The sequence below is a fragment of the Carettochelys insculpta genome, chromosome 1 (assembly GCF_033958435.1).
Source record: "Carettochelys insculpta isolate YL-2023 chromosome 1, ASM3395843v1, whole genome shotgun sequence".
Classification (NCBI taxonomy): domain Eukaryota; kingdom Metazoa; phylum Chordata; order Testudines; family Carettochelyidae; genus Carettochelys; species Carettochelys insculpta.
The window spans coordinates 226,695,189-226,717,604 of NC_134137.1; the positions used below are offsets into that span (position 1 = coordinate 226,695,189).

Consider the following 22,416-nt stretch of genomic DNA (forward strand, 5'->3'; position numbering starts at 1 on the left):
AAGCAAGGATGGCAGCAGTGGGAAGGAAAGGTAGTAGCAATAGAGACATATGGTCAGTAGCTGCACAGCCAGAAAAGCTCTCAGATGAGACTGTGGTGTTTGACCTCAAACCTAGACTGAGAGGAGGAGCACAAGGCAGGCCTGCAGGCCAATGCAAAAGATCTTGCGTTCCAAAAATCAGTCATTAGCATACTATTTAAATGTGCATAAGCAGATGAACACTCACTAAAATGTTTGTAATAAAGTACTTTAGCAAATACTTCATTCTGAATGCAGTTAAACTAACTATTATCTTCAGCCACAAAAACGAAATTCTAAACACAAACATTCATAGACGATGGGCACACCAACAGCTATAGCAGGTATGATCATGGATACAATCCCATAATCCAGGTGCCCCTAAACCTCCACATACCAGAAGCTGGGACTGGACAACAGGGAATGATCACTAGAAATTGCCCTGTTTTGTTCATTCCCTCTAAAACATCTGCAAGTGGCCACAATGGAAGACAGGACACTGAAGGAGATGGTCTAAGTCATCATGACTGCACTCATATTCTTAGTTGCTTTCTTGCTGGAAGGAAACACACTACTTCATGAATTATGTGAAAATCAGAGAGCGTCTTAGAGGTTTGGGAATGGAACTTAACCTTTGCCTACTTAACCTTTGCCTACTATTACTTTGCTGTAAAAGACGACAATCCTGGAGTAGGGGAGGGAGACTGGACTTGTACTCTTCATTTTTCATTTCCACGAACGAAGTGACTCTTCTCCACTATCAAACCATTGACTTGAAGATGTCCGGGGCAATTAATGAAATTACTCCTCAGAGCACATCCAAATTTAATAGACTACTGTTTTATATGAGAAAACTGACTTCACATGTGAAGTCAATTAAAGGGACAACAGTTATCCCAAGACACCAACAAAGACTAAGATCACTACAAATAATACCACCTGTGAACAGACTGTGTGCACATTCTGGTGAGTTTTAACCCCCATAATCAGCCATCCTCACAACAGTCCTGTGTGGTAGAAAGAATTTTCTCCATTTTATAGAAATGGAAATAGAGCAGTCGGGTTGAATGATTTGACTAAAGCAACCAAGACCACTCCCTCTCATGCTGTTGTGCTACCGTCATGGCCAGAAGTCATGCTGGTAGCCCTGCAGAGAAGTGAGCTCTATTGTAGGCAGCTGGTTGGGAAGGAACTTCAATGACTCATAAGTAGCATGCAACCTGCACAGCAGAGTTCCCATGCCAATAAAATGATCAGGGATCTATGCAGTCAAGGGATGTGTTGTTATGATTTACATGCACCCAAGGATTTGCCTTCAACAGCTATAAAGAGGATTGTGGATAAGCTCTGATTCTCAGGAAATACTGAAGACAAGCTGTCTACTCCAGTAACTAGCTTACACTGGGGGAAAAGGGCAAGACTTTTAAAAAATAAAAGCTAAGACATTTGTGTTTTCCTTAGAGCAGGAATGAGCTAGTGACCATAACCGTCATCAATGCAAAGGCCAGCATGGTCATGTGAGCCATCTTTCAACTTTCTCACAAAACGATTAAAAAAAAGGGCCCATTACATCACTTAAAACTACACTAGTGTCTGAGACATGATTCCCTGTCTTTTTTCCACCCATGTATTTTGTTATATGCGCCAACACCTGTGCAGATGTACACCAGCAATGTAAAAAAGATGCTGGCAGCTGTGGGCACTCTGCTAATCAAGTGGGTGGTTTTTAAACCTCCTCTGGGTGGCAACCCAAGCACTCAGCTTATAGGGAGCTCTGGCCCGGGGGAGAAGGTAGGTGCTGGGAGAAACATTCAGTTAAACAGTTTCAAGAATCTGCTGACATATGGATGCAAACTTACAGTGGCTATCCATGCCCATACTGTACTTAGTGAGTTTACGCAGAAGTCTTTAAATAGAGACAAATCTACAGTGTTTGTGTGTTCTCCTCAACAGAGGGAGTGCAGCATAGAAAAGTGATAGTTGTACCATCCCTAGCAGATGAATATCACCAAAAAATCAAGAATAAGGATTGTACGGTAAAAGTCTGCGGGTAATATGATTTTAGCTGGAGTTTACCCTTGTCCAAGAACTTGAGAAGTGATATGTTTAAAACAATTGTAATTCTGAGCACTATATGGCCATTACTACCTAGAGACTGTGCTAAATGCATTACAATACTAGACACAATTCAAGAAAACTAGTTGTAGTCTCAAAGACTTTGTAATCTAAGTAGATGACAGACCAAAACTGGAGAGCACAGTGAAGAGTGCAATGTTTTAAAAACGTATCTTCCCTCACTCACCTCACCCATTTCACTTGTTTATTTTTATTATGTTTTCTTTTTAGATATGCTTTAAAATTCTGTAACCTTTATCCAACATGGTAAATACAGTAGATATATTCCCCTTGCCCCACTTTTAATGTTTTAACCTCTAACCGCTTCATTTAACTCACTCTTTTCTAAAATGGTTTAGCTCTTTCCTTTGATGACTCCTTTCCCATTTTTGTAACTTTTTAAAATTCTCTTAAATTCCTAGGTATGATGTTACCTCTTATTATTAATCCTTATGCAAGACCCCTCCACTCTGCCCCCAACTCTTTCCCACCTTGTCAAAAATCACAGATACCAAATGTTATTATGGTAATCTAGTCTGACCCCCTATATACAACATAGGTCATACATAGGACACCCTTGAATTCCTGTTTGAAGAATGCACCTTTTAGAAAAGCATCCAATCTTAGTTTAAAAGTCAGCAGTGATGCAGAATCCACCACCATTTTGGCGAAGTTTTGCAGTGGTTATTTACTCAGTTAGAAATGTGTGTCTTATTGTTAGTGTGAATCTGTCTGGTTTCAACTTCAGCCACTGGATCTTGTTATACCTTTGTCAGCAAAAAGGGAGAGCCCTTATTATCAAATTATGACATTCCTGGTGTCAGTATTTACAGATTCTGAAGCAGTCATCTCTTAAACTTCTTTGTTACACTAAACCATTGGATCCCATGAACCCTTCTGAAGTTTTGAATAAATAAGGGTGAGTTTCACATCCAGTGGAATATGGAAGCTAAACATGCCCAGTGCAGTGCAACCCATCTAGATTTTGTCTGTTTCACAGAATACATAGAATTAAACTACGTTTCATGTAGTACTGCTTCTACAGCTACTATTTTCATCTCTTCTTCGGGGTTCTTGAGCTAAGATTTTCTAAAGTGACTAATGACTATCGTGTTGCTGAAGTCTGCCACTTATGACAAAATCAACTGCAAGACATGCTGTGGCTGCATGATCTGATTTAAAGTCTTTGCAAGTACAATGGTGCTTTCCAAACTGTTGAAGTCTGCTCTGTTCATTAATATTAAATCTTGTCATAAATGACATCCATTATTTTGGGAAGGTTTTCCATCTAGCAGTGACTATGGGCTTGGCTGTGAACCCCCCTAGAGTAATGCCTCCATGAGGGTATATATACACACCTGCTAACCTTTTGCCTCCTCAGTTCCTTCTTACTGGATCACATCGATGAAGGGGGTGGGTGGGATTTGGAATGGGCATGAAAAATGCATCTTGAAGGACAACAATTATGAGAGGTAGATAGCCATTTTCTTCTTCTTTTAGTTATTGCTCATGTGCATTCCACTGAGGTCATTACCAAGGTGAATGACCAGAGGAAGTGTTGGAGCTTATGTGGATATGGATTAAAGGTCAGCTGAGAAATGTGGACATAGCATTCCAATTTGAATAATCACAATGGGGAAAAAGGGTCTGAAGGCTTGCTATACATATATTGAAACTTCAGCTGACTAACTCACCTTTCTACCAAAAAAGACCCAATCTCTTTGCTTCCTTTTCTTTAGGACTTGCTTTTGCTCTAACTTGTTAGAGTCTCATACTCACTCCTGCCACTATCAGGGAGCCTCGTGAGAGGTGTTCATGAAACTGTTCATACACCTGCACTGGAAGTTGGTACTTGTGTTTGAGCTTTGCCACCAGCCTGGTGAGGTTTGCCAGGAACATTGTACAAGCTGCATCTCATGTGTAAGGAAAGCAATTTCCCCTGCTGCAGCCAGGTGTAAAATGTCGTTTGTGGGGATTTTTCAATGAAAGCTCTACTGTATTTTCAGGGACATGGCCACCATTTTCAGGACTTCTTGGTAGGACATAAAATCATCCCATGCAAATGTCTCCAGAACCAGGGTCATACCTGGTAAGGCGGTTGAAGAGGCAGGTTAAAACCTTATTAAGGCTGGTCTTGAACTGTCAATGTAGAAGGCCTGCCTGAAGCATATAAGGGGTGTTTCTGATCTTCAGCGCCCTGTGGGAACTTGGTACCAATATTGAGTACCAAGGATATATTTCTATAGCATAGTGGATGCCCAGTACAGACTTTGGATGGTCTGACAGTACTAGGGAGTGAAACTTACCTTCTCAGGGACTGACTTCTGTGATGGAGCAGAGATAATCTAGACACTGGAGACCTACCTCAGGGTACCCACTTGGGTCAATGACAAGGCTGGAAAGTCCCTTGTGCCTAGACCCACCACTTCCATACCTTCAACCTACTCAAGATAACTGCAGAAGTGGAAACAACCCCTGGAGGATGCCCCAGATTCCCTGAAGTAGGAGACGTAGGAACCATTTCAGAATCTCGAGTAGACGCACGAGTACTCCAAAGGCCAGCACAGAGCAGTACTGGCCAGCACCACTGGAGTTCAGAATCACAATTTACAATGGGCCTGCGAGACAGACAACATCTTGGGCTTACTAGTCATCAGTACCACATGCTGAGTCAGAGTAGCTACTGTTGGTTTGGGAGCTGGTATCGGGACCAATGAAAACAGCACAAGACCTGATGTCACTGGCAGTGTATCATACCAATACGTGGAAGCTAACAAATGCACCATGTGCAATGGGAAAAGCAAGGTACCATGAGTCAAATGACCAGTGAGGACCAGATTAAATCCTTCACAGCTGCGTTGGCCTCTAGGGGAGAGGGAGCGGCAACACTGAAATGGGCCTTTGTTTTACTGTCAGCCAGACTGATGCTTCTTCTGTCTGTGCCATGGAAGCAGCTGGTCTCAGCCTTAAAATTCCAGCAAATCAAAAACCTCTCCCTAACATGACCATCAGCCAAGCTCTTCAAGCAACAAGAGGGAGGGCCTCTCATGTCATGAGCATTAAGCTGGTGATACCCAGAACAGAGTGTGAAGCCTGGGGCCTTGGTATAGGTTCCTCTACTATCAGGGTGGAGTCTGGAGTTCACAGACTGTTCACAGCTACAGAAATAGTCTTACGTCACTTAACTATGACAGCACATTTGCTGGATATGTGATCTGACGGCATGATCCAACCGCTGCTGCAAAGAAGGAACTGAAGCATGTGAGGGTGACTGCCTGTTTATCTCTTTAGCTTACATCACAAGGAACAGCAGGGTGAAGGTATAGCTGCCCCTGAGGATACCACTAGGGAAAACCCTGCAGAACTGGGGTGAAAGATGCACACACTTCTATTGTAATGGTTATATGCAAGAACAAAAAAGTATGAAGATTGTGGTGTAAATAACTGAAAAGAGGCGCACACCCCTTCTTGAGAGAGAACACTATCAAATTTAGGCTTCTCTGTTCCTTGGCAGCAGAAGGAAACAGAAGTCAATTGAACATTAATGTCCCTTCTCCTAGCAAGCAGGAACTTACCCATCTGTCTGAGCCTATATTAAAGTAGTGTTTGAGAGTTAGCCATTCATACACTTTGAACTAGATTTCAGGCAGATATGGTGTCACTTAAATTTGTTGTAAAACTAAATAATTCAGTTTGTCATGTAATCACACACCACTACTGTAGTTATAAACACATTTACTAAAACAGCCTTGTAGTGCATCTTCTTGCTCTTAACAACTTAAAGAGACCCTTAAATGATTTGTGGTTTCACTTCACGCGAACAGTCCTTCATATTATATGACAGTCATAGTTCTGCATGTGGACATCACCATCACATTGACTATTCTACACTACATCAGATAACGTGAGCTCTAACTTGGTGTACAGAGCCATAAAACAAATTCAGGATCCTGCTTTGTACTGGATGCCAATATGAGGAATATATTCCTGCTGATCCCTGAACTCAAGACTCAAATATTAAAGCAGTTGCTCTAACACTTGAGAAAGAAGATCTATGAAATACCACCGTAATATCCCATTATCCTAATATCTGCTATTACACAGCCACTCTCTTTTTGACCTATCAGCTAGCCACTAGTGAACAGAAACAATACTATGGGATAAGGGAGATAAAACAGCGCATCCATACGTGTCAGTAGCGGCCAATGTATGATGCAGGAACAAAATACAGACGATTGAGTTCTATATCATAACTCCCTAGCCACCTTCATATGGAGGTATGATAAAGTTTCTGCCAAGTCCTCACCATGGCTAGCTCACACAGAAGACAACAGAGCTTATTAATGCTATCAGCTGACAAGTTACTCCATCAGCTCAAGTAACAGATGTGTGTATTTGATGCTGAAGGATCTGGAGATCACACCCTGCTGACAATCCATAATGGCTATCAGTACACATGCATTTGTTGTCCCAACCAAAACTATGGCAAAAGCTTCCAATGTTCATTCCTTCCATCTTTCAATAAGAACTGCAATTTGACAAATTAAGGTTTCTGCAACTCTTTTTTTTTTTTTAAAGGAAGATAACTATCAGGTGGGAATTTTGAGGGGCAGGACAGGCAGTCCTGTTTCCCACCATTCCCAGAGACGGCACAAGAGTAGCTGAGAAACACTCAGTTGTGGATAGTCTCCTACATATACTTACCAAAGAACTTTCATGGCCGAATAGCTAAACACAGGAGGAGAAAGGTTTTGAAAAGAGTTGGTGAAGACAAGTGTTAAAAAGATCATTCTAGATTGGCCTTTTTGCTACTTGAAAGTTTAAATGGGCAAAGGAAAACAAAACTCAAAATCAGATGATCACCTTTACCAAATCCAGTGCTTTTTTTTTTTTTTGCTGGTACTTGCCAGTACTGAGTACCGGCACCTCAGCAGCCCCAGCCATGGGATTGGCTAGAGGTGGGGGGCACGGATCTGGCTGAACCTTTAAAAAAAAAAAAAAAAAAAAAGGCATTGCCCAAATCCAATATATGAATTTATATGCTGTTCTATACCTGTCTGATATTGGGTGGCATTTGTTGTTGAATAACAAGCACAGAGTGAGGCACTGTGTTGCAAGTACAGTTGTAAAAAACAAGCCTAAACAACCCTGTGCTAAATTAAAAGAAGTTCTCCCTTCTGGCAAGCTCCTCTCATTGCTCTGTGGTTGTCTGATTTCACTTGTGGTCATTTAGCAGCCCAGAGAAGCATTCACGTGTGTATAAAAGGTAAAAATAGAAGGAATTCTCAATTATGCTTTCCGCATAGAGATCACATTATATTCCTCACTAGCTCTACACAAAGGTCTCTAATGTGGCCCAGAGGCTGACAAATGTAAACAATGCCACCTGAGGATCTACAGATGGAAGAGGAGGTGCGTCACCATGTTAGATATTCAGCCCCAATGAGTTGCAATGTGTTCTGGCACCAGGATAGGCCATGGCTCCATTACATACTGTGTTCAGTTAAAGCTCACTCTCAACACCAAGTCATCCAGATGCAGCACTAGAACCATTTTTCACCAAAATGTCATTGCTTTAATGTTTTTGGCTGATTTTTACAGCTTTTTCCTTGATCTATTTTGAGATAATGAAAGCAAGGCTAATTTTCATGGCATTTCATCCATGTACGGATTACAGAAATGTTTCTGTAAACGTGATATAAACAGATTAGGTGATTTAATGTCCTCTGAATATTATAAATCACCCAGACTTGGAACCAAAATGCAATAAAAAACAAAAATCTGAAAATGCAATCCAGGTATTGTTGGGGGCAAGCATGTATTTGGAATGTCTGCTTGGAGCCTCTAATACTGTGGAAGGCTTGATCCAAAATGATTTTGGATGAGTTACTGGCAGGATTCAGGGAATATATGGCTTGTGGACAAATGCAATCTGCATACTTCATTCCTCAGTATTTGAAAGCCCTCATATTCATGTTTCTGAGTATCTTAACTTGCTGTTGAGAAAAATCAGAGAGCAGAAACTTGGTGGCAATATTTCCTTCCTTTTAGAAGTCAAACTAAACAAAAATATTTTTAAAGTAATGTAAGAAAAAAAACAACTAGTACATATTATTGGGGGTTTCAAATCTAATAATTTTTCACTATGAGACAGGAAACAGGACTGATTTGCACTGTGGCTCTCACGTCTATATTCAGAGATGATGTATTTGATCATAAGTGCATCAACCCCCTCTAAAGAACGTGTTTATGAATTGGAGATTCTTTGCACAGTCAAGAATAGTGTTATGATGAAACAGAAGTGTACTGTAATGGATTATAAATACGTACCCAGCCTGGAAAATATTTATGGGCAAATCACAAAAAAACAGAGCCATGGACAATTCAATACAGGGCCCCAGTATATTCCTTTTCCTTCCCTACAAAAAGATTTACTGGGCCCTGATTCAACTAAAGGGTCCCAGTTTAGTTTTAAAGCAAGCAAGCACAGAAATCAAGGTCTGGGCCTAAACTCTGAAATGAGATCTTTATCCCACACCCCATCATTATCCAATTTATATAGCCTCACCTTAGTCCATGGATGTGCCTTAATCTGAGGGAATTTGAATTCAGTGTAGTTTGGATTCATTTCTCTAATTTGTTCCCTTGTAGGCGTTCCCAGGACCTAGAAAGAAAAAGGAAACAATTTATATATACTTCAGATCCCAAGTGATAAAGGTCCTAATAAAAATCACTTGACCGCGTGATCAACTTTACAATAAGGAACATGCTTTTTTGTAACATGCAATATGGTAGAGGGAATACAGATAGGTTGTTTGGCAAACCTAACTAGGTACTGGTAGAAAGTTTTTACAGGGCATTGCGACTTGAGGCACAACAGACTGGGCAGTTAAAATTTACTTAGCTGATGAAGGTTGGTCATAAAACTAAGCACTCTCTCTCTCAAATTCACTGATGCTTCAAAGGAGAACAGAGCAGGATTCACCAGATTAGGAATTGTATAAAAAATCATTTGATGAAAATCTGTAATGCAGTAAAATGTAGTCTTGCACCAATTAAAGTAAAGTAACGAACAACAGCACACACGAATGCATTTTAAGAGTTACAAGTGAAAGGCTCTCTGATGAGTTTAAAAGATCAGATGAGCACTATTAATAGAAGTGGAACAGAACTTGTTAAATGGAGATTTTTTTCATATCTAAATGCAGACAAATGATTAATTTAATTATGCATTATGTGCAAGCATTCAAGTGACATACCTGTATTTTAGGCATTTATTCTCAGAATTCAAATAAAGGAGGATTTACATTTATAAAAAAATAATCAGAATCAGTATGATGTTTTTGGTAGGTATGTTTTCATAGAGAAATGTGATTGTATTTATGAAATAATTTGATGAGTTTTTCACATCTAGGAGTACATTAATAGCTTTGTTTAATTAACATTAACCACAGAAAAACTTCAAGTCCTAAGACAGGCCAAAAAAGCTTTTAAGCAAATGTGAAAGTCCACAGCTTTTTGTTTAAATTCAGTCACTCTGCTATTACACAAAGCACTGAGAGAGGAACACAGGTGCCTCTTCTGGTAGTCTCATAATCATGTTACCATCCAGTGACGAATGTTTTGCCATGGAAATTAACATCATGTTGCTAATTTATCAGTAAGATTTTAATTCAAAGAATAGCAGGAACATGCCGAGAAGTTATGAAAAACCTCTTGTACTTTATGTCAATACAATTTTTCTTAAAATACGCAGAAAGTTCAAAGAGGCTAGGGAAAGAAACAGGTCTGAGTTAAACTTACCCTCAATAGGTAAGGTGGTCAAAATTCATGAAAAAAGTTTTTTTCTTTGGTTTTGTTTTCTTTTGTTTTTTAAAAAAAATCTCCTGCTTTGAGTTATTTTCAAATTTTGCTTGTGAATTTAATAGTTGTGGCAGATATGAGAGTGACTGCTCTGGCAAGTGTAATCCTCTATTTAACCACATAAAAATTACAATCTAGGATGCAGCAGCACAAGCTTGCACTACACCATTTTCCATCAATGGATGTCCATCAGAATCTGGTAAACCAACCTCTAAGGTCAGGTCTACACTCGCTGCGGAAGATCGAACGCTTACATTCAATCTTCCAGGGCACTGTTTCGTGCATGTACAAAATGGTGTGTTCAGGGTTAATGTTGACCCTGGAACTTCTTTTAAGCAGCAAGGTACTAAGGAAGGTTGATAGGAGGAGAGCTCCCATCGACCTTCTTCCAAGAAGACAGGCAAGGAAGTTGACAGCTGCAAAGTCGATTTTTTGCACACAATTTGTGTACCAAAAACTGCACAGCAGATGTCAACCTTCCAGGTGAGTGCAGACGCAGCCTAAGTGTTAGATTGTTAACAGCTTAATGCCTGATTTGAACAAGCAACCTATGAGAGAAAGACTGCATTAGAGGTGGCTGGAAATTTTCTGTCAGAACACCTTTCCATTAGAAAACACCGATTACAGTACAAGATGTAATATTCGGCTCCCCCAGAGAACTGTGGATGCCAGATAATCAAAAGTGCCAAATAGTGGAGAAGGGCCAACAGTTGCTACTGCCAGCAGCCAGCCAGCCAGCCTGCCCTGTGGCCATCAACCCCGGCCCCAACCCTGCTGCCACCAGTGGTCAGCCAGCTCTATGGCCCCCAGCTGGGCAGCCAGCCTTGGAGACCTATCTGAGCAGCCATCCACTGGCCCCCACTGCCACCTGCGCTGGTAGGGCAGCCACCCCGCGTGGGGCCATTGCCCAGAGAGCCAGCCCCACGGCACTGGCCAGACAGATAGCCCCTGGGGTCCTGCTACCACTGGCCACGGAGCCAGCCTCTGGTCCCACTGCAGCCAGCACCAGCTGGCTACCCTGGTCCCACAGCACCCTGCCCCACTCCGCAGAGCAGATACTGATTAATTGCGTTTGCCAGTTACCCAAATTCTGGATAACTTGGCTTTTATTCTAATTAAAAGTGAAATGTTTCGCAGGAACTTAACAATTTCAACACATCTTTTAAAGAAAACCTTGCTTGTCCCACACATGCACTGTGACACAGAATCATTTACTTCCTGTCCTAAAAAGTGCTTTTACTACAGCCGCTACATTTCTGTGATGAAATGATGCCTGAATATCATTTGAGTAACAGCCTATAAAATCCTTGGGGATAACTTTCAGCTACTCACCAACCCACTGAGTTCGGTACATTCACCTTTCTAGACACCCACAGTGTGTCTTTGCACAAGATTTGAGAGTCTTACTTATGGTTTTCCTGGCCCATGAAAGAGTACAAGCAACCGGTACCACTCCTGATCAAAATAATCAATACTTCCTTCAAGGAAGAACTCTTCCCTTTCTTCTCAATACACGCAGTATTCTGTGCAACGCCAAAGAAACTCACACTGGATACACTGGTTCTAGCCAATTACTTCCAAGTAGCAATGAGAACAACAAGAAGTCTTGTGGCATCTTATAGACTAACACGGCTACCTCTCTGATACTTCCAAATAGCAAGACTCCCATAGCTGAACTGGAGAAGTTAGCCAAAAGATCAATCACACCCTCATCTTACTGAAGCAAATTTATTAAGTTGGCACAATCTGGATTTAGATCAGCACATGAATCATCTCCTGTCAACAGAAAGATGAGCAAGCCTCTCACCCACCTTGACTTCTGTGAAGCATTACATAAATTGACTATGAGATATTCTGAGGTGGTAGACATCAAGGATTATGGGCTAAAATGGTTTGTGTTTTTTTTCGTGGAGGGACACACTAAAATCCCCTCATTTATGGAGTACTACAAGGATCAATATTCTCTCCAGCCCCTTTCAAAGTCTACATACAACCACCAGGTGAACTGGTCAGAGAACCCCAACTCAACAGCCAGCAACATGCACAGTAACATACAACTCTGCTTATCCTTCATCACACACTGCTGTGTAGGAGACAGAATTTTCCTCAATGGCCAGGCAAGACTGCGGAATGAACTTCCTCAGGAGTAAAAGACTATCACAAACCTCACCACGTTCCATTCCAAGTGCAAGGTACAGTTCTTTGATCTTGCCTTCTCTAACATGTCAACAGGAATCAGGAAGGAATCTTGACGTCATCAAGTCCAGTCCCCTGCACTCATGGCAGGCCCAAATACATAGCAAAAATATACATTAAAAAGAAAAATAAACAAAAACTAGGCACTCTACTGCATATACTTCATCCCCTTTGAAAATAAGATAAACATGATCATTGTTATTCAGACCATTCAATGTACTACTGGAAAGCTCTCAGAAACTATGGTGAAGACCCTACAAAGAAAAGATCAATTCAACTCTTTCAGTTAGCTTCTCCCCTCCAGTTCCAAAGAACTATTTGTGAGTTTAGACTATATTCCTTTTTTTCTTCTTTTTTTTCAAATTCTGCTTAGCACATCTAGATGGAACTGATTAGGAATACTAGATTTGGAATTTGATTAGGAATACTAGAACTTCCTTGTATATATTCTAGGGACTTTTTGCCTCGCATCCTAAATAGGCTTGGCAATACTGAACACAGACACTTCCTGGTATTTTTGTGCATGAAAAGCCCAGATAATATAAAGTGTGTATGTAAATCAGGAGGAATCTGGACTTGTCTGAAAGATTTCTGCAGTTAAATAGCCTAGAAGATCTATGGCCATATTGATTTCCAAGGTCTTTCCATTTTCTCTGTGAAACATCTGTGGTTTGCTAACAAATCCAGTGTGGTAACGTACAGAGGGTCAGGGAAGTTAGGCTTACGTGCTTTTCAAGAGCTGTGTTCTCAGAAAGAGGCTATAGCTCTTGACTATTCAAGTCAGAAAATGTATGCATGAGGGAATCCGTCTGCTGAAGAAGTCAATCTGAACGGCTTAGAGGAGAGTAGGAGAAGGGAAATATATTAGCCTCAAATTAAATAGGTCCCTGTTCCCAGGGCAAACTAGCAAGAAACTAATCCAGAACTAGCAGGAACTTGCCAGAATCTATCAAGGCAATCAACCCAATTCAAGCACCTGGAGCCAATTAGATAGTTTCCACAGTGAAGTGAGTCAGACTAATCAGACCATCTAGGGCCTGTTAAGAACCAGTTGAGACTAGTTTAAGGGTTTCTCTTCTGCTTCCACCACTGTTGCTAAGGAGAGAAGAAATGGGGCACGATCAGGGAGCAGCATGCACAAGCAGGTACCAGAAAGAACCTCTGGGTCAGGAAGGTGCTGGGGAGGGCAGTGGAGAAGTGGTCCAAAGAACTGCAGTTGTCATATGGCTGTTATTGGAGACATGTGCAGGCACCTACTTTCACCGAGTCCCAATGCTGGAACCCTGAGAAGAGGGCAGACCAGGGTTCCACCCACTAGCCTCTCCCCATTGTAGCACAGGAACAGCACTCATATCGGATAAAGGGGTTTGTCTTGCCCTGTACCATTTGGTGCAGACACTGAGAATATGGAGTTTGGTATCTCCACTTTTCCCCATACCGGCCAACGACGAGAGTAGCTCAACAAAGAACAAATTGATGCCCTAGAGAATGTGCCTAACAGAGTTGCTTTGAACTTCTGAGGCAAGCAATCTACCTAAAAAGCATGCAACCCACCAAGATTGAGGAGGAGCTTTGTCATGAAGAAGGTAAGAGCGTGAGCCTTCAATTGAACAGGTTTCAACACAATTTTGTAACAGGTAGAGTGGTTGATTTAACACTGAGTATATTTAATTTCTCATGTGTACCTAATGCAAGTATGAACAACTTGGTGCTTTCAACAGATTTGAGGTGTTTTCAGCTCATAGTAGAGCCGAAGATAAAAAGAGAAAAATAAGAAGGACAGGAAAATGAGTGAATGTTTTAACATTTTATTCCTACCAAACTGTAATTTGATCCCCAATATCAGCAGAACAGCTGTGTCATGTGTAAAATGGTAACTGAGTGGGTGTTGTATGAATCCTGGACATATCCTTGAATAAATAAATACCAGACCTGCTGAATATATTGAATCCCGTCTTTGTTCTTTTACATTTTAAGTTCTTGGTATACTGAAATGCAAAATTCACAAGTGAGTATGTTTTTATGGTTGCAGTCACAAAACGAGATAACGGGTTAAATGCTCAAGAGAGCCTAAATCACTATGTAGGCTGTTTAAAACTGACAGTGAAGAAGGAAGCAACTGCAGCTAGGGATGAACTGGAGAGCGAACCGGAGAATGAAATGGGGCTGGACGTAGTTCTCAAAATAGGGAGAATCTCCGGGTAGAAAGACAATGAGCAACACCAACGTTCTAATTTTCCCATCCATTTGTGGAACAAATTTTGCTATATGCACCAAGGCATGTGCAGATGTGCACCACTGGTAGAAACATTGCTGCAGGTGGTCTGCTAATGAGCTAGGCAGCACTGGTATGGCTCCTGGGTGACTGCCCAAGCATTTGGGTTTGCAGGGAACACTGGACGACACACCATTGCACTTTGGAGTATCCTGATTATTCCCACCTGAATAATTGGGAAGATCACCCATAAATACATGGGAGGAAATATTCACTGACAAAGTAGATGCTTTCATAGTTCTGAAGAAAGGAGGAGTGGTGGGTAGATTAGACAAGCGTTTTTACAGATCTTCCTCTTAACAACTGATCCGCAGAAGTATCCTGCTCTTTTCCCCTCCAAAATTTTTATAGGGCTAATGAGGGAAAAGTTACTAACTTATAGCCGTGCCTCAGGCGGCCTTCAGGAAAGACACCCTGCCTCCAGAAGAGTGTATGTTGAGAGGGGAGGGTGGGAAGGAGTGTCTCCCCCCCCGTGCCCTGTCAAAAGGGACAGGCTTCTGACCTGCGTCCCAAGGATATACTCTGGACTCAGTTACAAGTGGTATTAAGTCTAACCCTGGGAATTCTTGGACCCACACTTTCAGCTGGAAAAATATGCATGAAAGTGACCTACTCAATTCCACCGTAGGAAGGTGGATAAAAGATTCCTCTTGGGAAGCAGCCACAATGCAAACATGACTGGCATTGTGCTAAGAAACTAGTGGTGGCTGGATGCAACAGTGTGCTCTGTATGTAACAGAGGCATTTGGCCTCAAGCCCCACACCAACCTCTTTTGGAACTGAATCCTCTCTACTAACAAATACTACTACAGCTAAACCTTAGAGCTAAGAGAAAGTCAGTTGCGTGGAAGGAAAGGAGACTAAAGGTGCTGAGAATTTGAAAAGGTGACTGAAGGGAACTGGAGCACCAGCTCTGCATATAAATTCACAGAAGCAAAGCGTTAGGTTGTGTGACAGGACATGCACATGAGCCCAAAGGCTGAACTTGACACTCTGGGCTAACAGAAACTGGATGCACTGTATCAGTGCAGCCATGCCACTGTAGCGTGTCTGATGAAGAGTGAAGACACTATGCCAACAGGAGAGGGGAGACTTCTGTTGGCATAATCATTGCACCTCTGCAAAAGGTGGAACTCATTTTGGTTGGAAAGTATATCCTGTAGACACAGCGCTGGTGTGAACAGCACTTAGGTCACTGTAACTTGTGTTGCCCAGTGCAGCGGTGGTGGCATTTTCCACCCCCAACTGACATAATTTTATCAACACACATGGTAGTGTAAATTTACTCTAGATGTGCACATCATCCTAAAGCTGGAAATTTATACTGATATATATTCACAAGAGGAAAAACTACTCCCATACTGGTTTGTTGAACGGTGTAATTTTTTAGTTGTTTACAAACTGAACTACTGAAGAAAGGTACTAGAAATGTGCCAAGTACTTATCAAAAGATTTTACAGTGGAGGAAACTCAACCTATAATTTTGACACAGTCCCTTAGAATTAATGATAAAAGCCAAAACAGACATATGTCTTTTAACAGAAACAAACACAAACCATACACTAGCTTTGTCAGATGTTCCATCACTATGGTTGACAGAGACAATGGTTTAATCTTTTTATGCTGCTAGTAACTGCTGAAATTGGGGAAATTATGCAGAGAAAGAACTGAGCTTTTTGAAGGAGAGGACTGCACTATGGCAAGAAAGAAATGCCAAAATGTTTCCTCTATGAATGGAAAGAGAAGATTAATTTTGAACCATGTCAGATACAGGTAGATGTTCTGCCATATAAGCCGTGTCTACACGTGCACGCTACTTCGAAGTAGCGGCACTAACTTCGAAATAGCACCCGTCATGGCTACACATGTTGGGTGCTATTTCGATGTTAACATCGACGTTAGGCGGTGAGACGTCGAAGCCGCTAACCCCATGAGGGGATGGGAATAGTGCCCTACTTCGAAGTTGAACATCGAAGTAGGGCACATGTAGCCGATCCGCGTCCCGCAACATCAGAATAGTGGGGTCCGCCATGGTGGCCATCAGCTGAGGGGTTAAGAGACGCTCTCTCTCCAGCCCCTGCAGGGCTCTATGGTCACCGTGTGCAGCAGCCCTTAGCCCAGGTCTTCTGGCTGCTGCTGCTGCTGCAGCTGGGGATCCATGCTGCATGCACAGGGTCTGCAACCAGTTGTCGGCTCTGTGGATCTTGTGCTGTTTAGTGCAAGTGTGTCTGGGAGGGGCCCTTTAAGGGAGCGGCTTGCTGTTGGGTCCACCCTGTAACCCTGTCTGCAGCTGTGCCTGGCACCCTTATTTCGATGTGTGCTACTTTGGCGTGTAGACGTTCCCTCGCAGCGCCTATTTCGATGTGGTGCTGCGCAACGTCGATGTTGAACGTCGACGTTGCCAGCCCTGGAGGACGTGCAGACGTTATTCATCGAAATAGCCTATTTTGATGTCGCTACATCGAAATAAGCTACTTCGATGTAGGCTTCACGTGTAGACGTAGCCATAGACAGCCTATCCCAAAGGCACATTTTCACTCCTTTTGGGTGTGATCCTGCATGGAAAAACATTCTTCCTCCACAACCTCTTCTTTGGTAGAAGCAGCTTTTCTTTGCCATTTATCTATTATAAATGAATTTATGTATTTATCTTTTCAAAAACCAAGCCCAAAATAGCAACTTGATATTTGAGTGTGATCCATGTATTATATTTGCAATCCATTTTTAGCACTCAGCTCAGTAAAAGTGTCACAGATTATATACTAGTTAGGCTCCTGACATTTTTACAGCTCTCATGTTTTAACATATTTCCCCTTCATGGACACCAAATAAAATTTATTTTCCCTATTCCAGTCTGAGAGGCATTGGAAGAGTGGGGACAGTTACTATTAGCTTTTCTATAACAGATGTAACACACTAACAGCAGGAGGGAATCATTATCCAAGTTGGGAACAGAAGAAAGTTTGCTGGCTTTGTTGTATTGTGCATAGACCTAAACAGAGAACTTCTTTTGATACTTTTTTTGCAGTCAGAACTGCACTGTTTGAAATGGATTTTTAGTAAATCCAGAACTGGAAAGAACACTTTGCTCTTCATGCTCCCCCTCTCCGCCCCCTTATAAGTGGCTCCTGTTTAGTTACAAACAGAGAAGTGAAGCCCTGTCTGTATCCAGGAGTGAACTGATAAGGTCACAAGCACTATCATATTTTTCTAAAGAAAAGAAAAATCTCCTTTTCTTTAGAAGATTTCCAAATGGTGAAGTGGAAACAGCAGCAATATGCTTTCCTTCACCAGATGAATCGCTCCTTTAAAAAACAAACAAACCTATTTTTGTTTTTCCACAGGATGCCTCTCACAGGAAGAAGACAGAATTGACATTGTCTTATAGTAACCTCGAAACTTTGAGATGTTGCAGTCAGCGTGGAATCCTTGCAGCTGTACACATGCCCCAGTCAATCCATATCAGATTGTTCTGAACAGCAGCGTCTGTTAGGACTGCAGATATCTCATGTGAGAACATAAAGGGCAGAATGACCAAAAACTTCATTCTGTTCCTGTGCCATAGTAGCCAAGGACTCCAAAAGCAAAAATGAAAGGCAGGTAGAGGGAGCGACACTGAGGGCAACAACTCAAAGAACTACAGCTACTGTACGGTTTGTTCATTCTTCAGTGTGTGCCAGTGCAGACCGTACCATAGGTGAGTGGCAAGCAGCACCTCCTCTCTGGCTTGTTGTTTGAAGGCTTTCTGCTGTATCAGACTAAATGCTCTCTCAAACTTAGCATCTGCCCTGACTTCCCAAGTCCAATGCATAACGTTTGACAAAAGCCAATGGGTTTCTTTATCTTTCTGCCGTCCATATTTCTGAAGTGGGTAGAGAATGTCGCTTGTGGTCTGCTCTAGTGCACACTGATGTTCACTGAGAGAGGTGCACCGGTCAACTAGTCACAGCAAGATACACTGTTACAGCCACTCCGGCATTCTTTTTCATGAGACCGCCGGATCTGGACCCCCGAAGCTCAAGGCACCCCTCCAGGGCACCCAGCCCACAGGGGGTGGAGGGTTTGGAGCCCTGAGCCTTGTGGGCCAGATCAGGCAAGCCAAGGCTAGATCCAGAAAGCGGGATCTGGCCGTTTATCAAAAATAGTCAGGTGGTGGGCTTTTTGTTTTTCTTTGTTTGTTTTAAACTTCGCAATTACAGCATCAGGAGCCACAAGGTCATCTTTAAAGAGCTGCATGTGGCTCTGGAGTCACAGGTTGCAGGCCCCTGGCCATGTGCGTCTGGGGGTGTGCAGATAAGCTGTACACTGTCACCCAAACCCTGTGCCCCTCAAACGCTCCTGCACGCCCTCCCATCCATGAGTATTCATATCCCTTTAACTGTAGTTCAAAGTATGTATATTTTTAATATAAAATGTGGGTTTTCTAGTCCGAACATTAGTTACAGTAGTGATGAGAGGTGAAGCAGATGCTTTCTTTTTCAACCTGCAGAGGCACTCCTTGATTCACAAAAATGCAACATGCAAACATATGCACACACAAACAAAAGCTCACCTGCAGCCTCAGGGGAACAAGTATGAGGCACAGTTGCTGGAGAGCAACATATGTGCTGGCTTGCAGGACTCCAGAGGAGCAGCCACAGGCTGAAGGGAAGCAGTGCTTTGAAGGGGAAACCACTGCTTCTTTCCTTCAACCTCTGCTTAAACTTCTCACCACCTCCCAGTGAGCATGGCTTTGGTGGGGGGATACAGAACAGAGCCCAAGAGATGTGGAGGTGGCAGCAGCTTGGGGATGCCCAGAAGTCCCCCTCAGAATCTCCAGCTACCTCTTCATTCTTTGAATAAACCTGCCCTTCCTCAAGCTTCACCATTCAAGGGTAAATAAAAAGCTATTTCTACTACTTTTATTTTCAAATATACAGGATTTCAGCTACATTATGGGTTAAATAGGCTTCTGTGGACTAGCCTGAGAACCTAATAATATTGTTTCTATGGGAAAATGCATTCCAAGTTTCAAACAAACAACTTACAAACTTTTGGAACACAATCTGTTCAGAAGCTGGGGACCTCCTGCTGGGATCAAACATTTTCCTCAAAAGCATAAACAAATGGCTGCCTCCTTCTACAGAGTAGCTAGGGAATCTTCATACCTGACAGAAACCACAGGCACTTCCCTCATTTGTTTTTCCCGTACTCTTGTGAATTCTACACTTAATTTCAGCATTTCCTTCTCACTCCAAATGAAACAAAATTTTCTTTCTTCACGTCATCTGTCATCCTTCACTAAAATGCTTCAAAGAGCAACATTTTAGTTGTAACTTCTCCAGTTCTCTTTGTTTGTTATCAGTTCAGCAACAATTCTTTTATTGTACTGTCAGCTCACCATGAATACTCGTCTCTGCCTTTTGGACTCAAAATCTACCATCTGATACAGACTCCACCCATCTTAAGACCTTGAGATGCCTGTATTGATCCAGTTCCTATAGCAGAAAAAGAACTTAGGACATCTTGTTTTCTATGCAACAACTGATCCAGAATCAAACTTCGAGACAGTAACAGAATTTCTTGTTCAACTTAAAATGATTGTTGTTTAAAAAGAGACAGCCTTTGAAAAAAGCTACTCAGAAAATTCTACTGGAGCTTTAGGAAAATGGATACATGCCTATTTGGTTCCAACTCATTTGCTAACCAATCACTTTCAACAACTTTCTGCTACAAGCCCTTTGTTCATTATTGCTGAAGTTTTCCAGTGGGCATTTAATACCCTATCCCTTTACAAAGCTTACGTCAAAAGCCTTAACTGCTTGGGTATTAAAATCCCAAACCACTTTCAAAATCCTCCCAGTTCCAAACACCTCAAATACATGCTAATCACCAAACTAAAATCTGTCTTCTCACCACATCCCCATGTCAATTTTAACAGTATACTTACGAATGCTCAATCTACCAAATTTTGTGTTGCAGAATTCTGTATGTTCATACTACAGAATATTCCACTATAGCAATTAATATTTCATTTTCTCCAGGAGAGTTTCTAGAACCTGCATCTACATTTTCTTAGTAACAAACAGTGTGTGGACAGAATATTTATGGCATCTGCCCACTAAACTTCACAATTCCTGTTATATTTTCCTAAATTTAGACATCCCTATGAAATTCCCCTCTTGTTTGCTAATAATCTTTTCCTCTTCTAGACTTCAAATGGCTTGTTACCTTAGCTGGTCAGGAAATATGCAATCTAGCACTTTATCACAGTCATTGCTTTCTGGATACTCCCATAATAGAGTCTTCTCAAGTGAAGACCTGAAGATTTACTACTCAATTGTGTAAAACTAGAGGGACATGTACCATTTTTTGACTTTCACCTAGTAATAGGACAATACCACCATTCAGGATTTCCATGTTAGAGCAATGCTTCAGAAACATCTATTGAATGGAAAACCCCCTCAAATACAACTCGCTGAAAGTGCAACCTTCAAGAGTGCACACTCTTCCAACTATGATAGAAAAAATGTTAAACACAAGTACTCTTCATATTCAGCTATGGAATCAGCCAATTAAAAATAGGGATAAAACTTATGAAAGTTGCACTTACAATCTGTACAAGATCTAGGGGCAATGACAATTTATTTTCCTCCTTTGTGCTCATACTAAATGTTAAAAACAGAATCATCTCAACTTAATACATATCCCAAAGAAAATCTCCATGTAGCAGGAAAGCTTGTCTTTCCACCAACAGAAGCTGGTCTAATAAAAGCTATTTCCTCATCCACCTTGTCTCTACATGGATTCCGTAACTGGCATCTGACGACATGGGTCTCTACCCACAAAAGCTTATGCTCCAAAAAAATCTGTTAGTCCATAAGGTGTCACAGGACTTCTCGTTGTTTTTGTGGATACAGACTAACATGGCTACCCCTCTGATACTTTGTGCATTTGTGAATTATGGAAGAACATTTCCCGTACTGACTGGCTGCTACTGCACAATTAGTGAAAAATAATTAACTAACTAACTAAGCATTATTCCAATCCATGAACTCTGGTTAGCAAACAGTTTGTCAACCAGAGCACATCTTTCTTCGAAATACTGTATTTCCACTTGCTCAGAACCACGTTAATGGCAAGGCAAAGTACATCCTTTACCTCTAGAGAAAATTATTGAAATGGCTACCCTTCCTGCAGATTTCTAAGGGAGCTAGATATGAGTTGTTGGACTAAGTCACCCTAATGTTCAATAAATAATTTTATATTTACATAGTACCTTTACTGTAAAATAAGCTATATATTGATATACAATATGTCATCATTCCACTGATGAGCCCATAGCGAACACCACAGCTTTTTTTTTTTTTTTTTTTTTTTAAACACAAGTAATGCTCTGTATCTTTATGAATCACAAATGTTTACAACTCTAAATTTTAAACACCACACAGTTTCAATGAAACTTAAAAGGAATCTCATTTAAGGAATCACCAACGCTCCTCATACCCTCCTAAGCTATCCTTTGCGATTCCTCTGCAAGTATTGACCCAGCTTGAATCTGATCACAGGCCTACATGCTACAAGGCAGGAGGCAAATCTGTTCCTATTAGATTTTTATCTTTTTAATTGCATTACGGATTGGGCTGGTAGAGACTTATATTAAGTTGTATGACACTTCCCACTAAAGATCCTGTTTTATGCAGCTTGTACTTGACAAAATTAACAGTTTGAGCTAGAAATTTTTTCTTGCCAGAAATCTGCTGCAGGCCACTCTTTGGAAAATTTCAGCCAAAATGGTTCAACCATTTAAAAAAATGAGACTAAGGAAAAAACAGGTTTTGCTCATCTTAAAAACCCAAGATCTTTTTGCTGAAATACTCCTCCTTTAGAGGAGATACTTTTACTGTCACCCTGTAAATCCAACTAAATGTCACAAGCGGCTGACAAACTGCAGTTTGCACATGCTCAGT

The 22,416-nt window shown here is 41.4% G+C and overlaps 1 protein-coding gene across 5 annotated transcripts in view; it reads right to left on the reverse strand.

Annotated features, from left to right (window-relative positions):
- The window catches only part of GSK3B (glycogen synthase kinase 3 beta), a 248,952-nt gene that overhangs the window by 30,510 nt on the left and 196,026 nt on the right, over positions 1–22,416 (reverse strand). For all 5 annotated transcript variants that reach the window (XM_075000576.1, XM_075000572.1, XM_075000574.1 and 2 more), the window contains exon 8: positions 8,702–8,797. In XM_075000576.1, the coding sequence (XP_074856677.1) occupies positions 8,702–8,797 (96 nt within the window). The remainder of the gene's footprint in view (positions 1–8,701; positions 8,798–22,416) is intronic.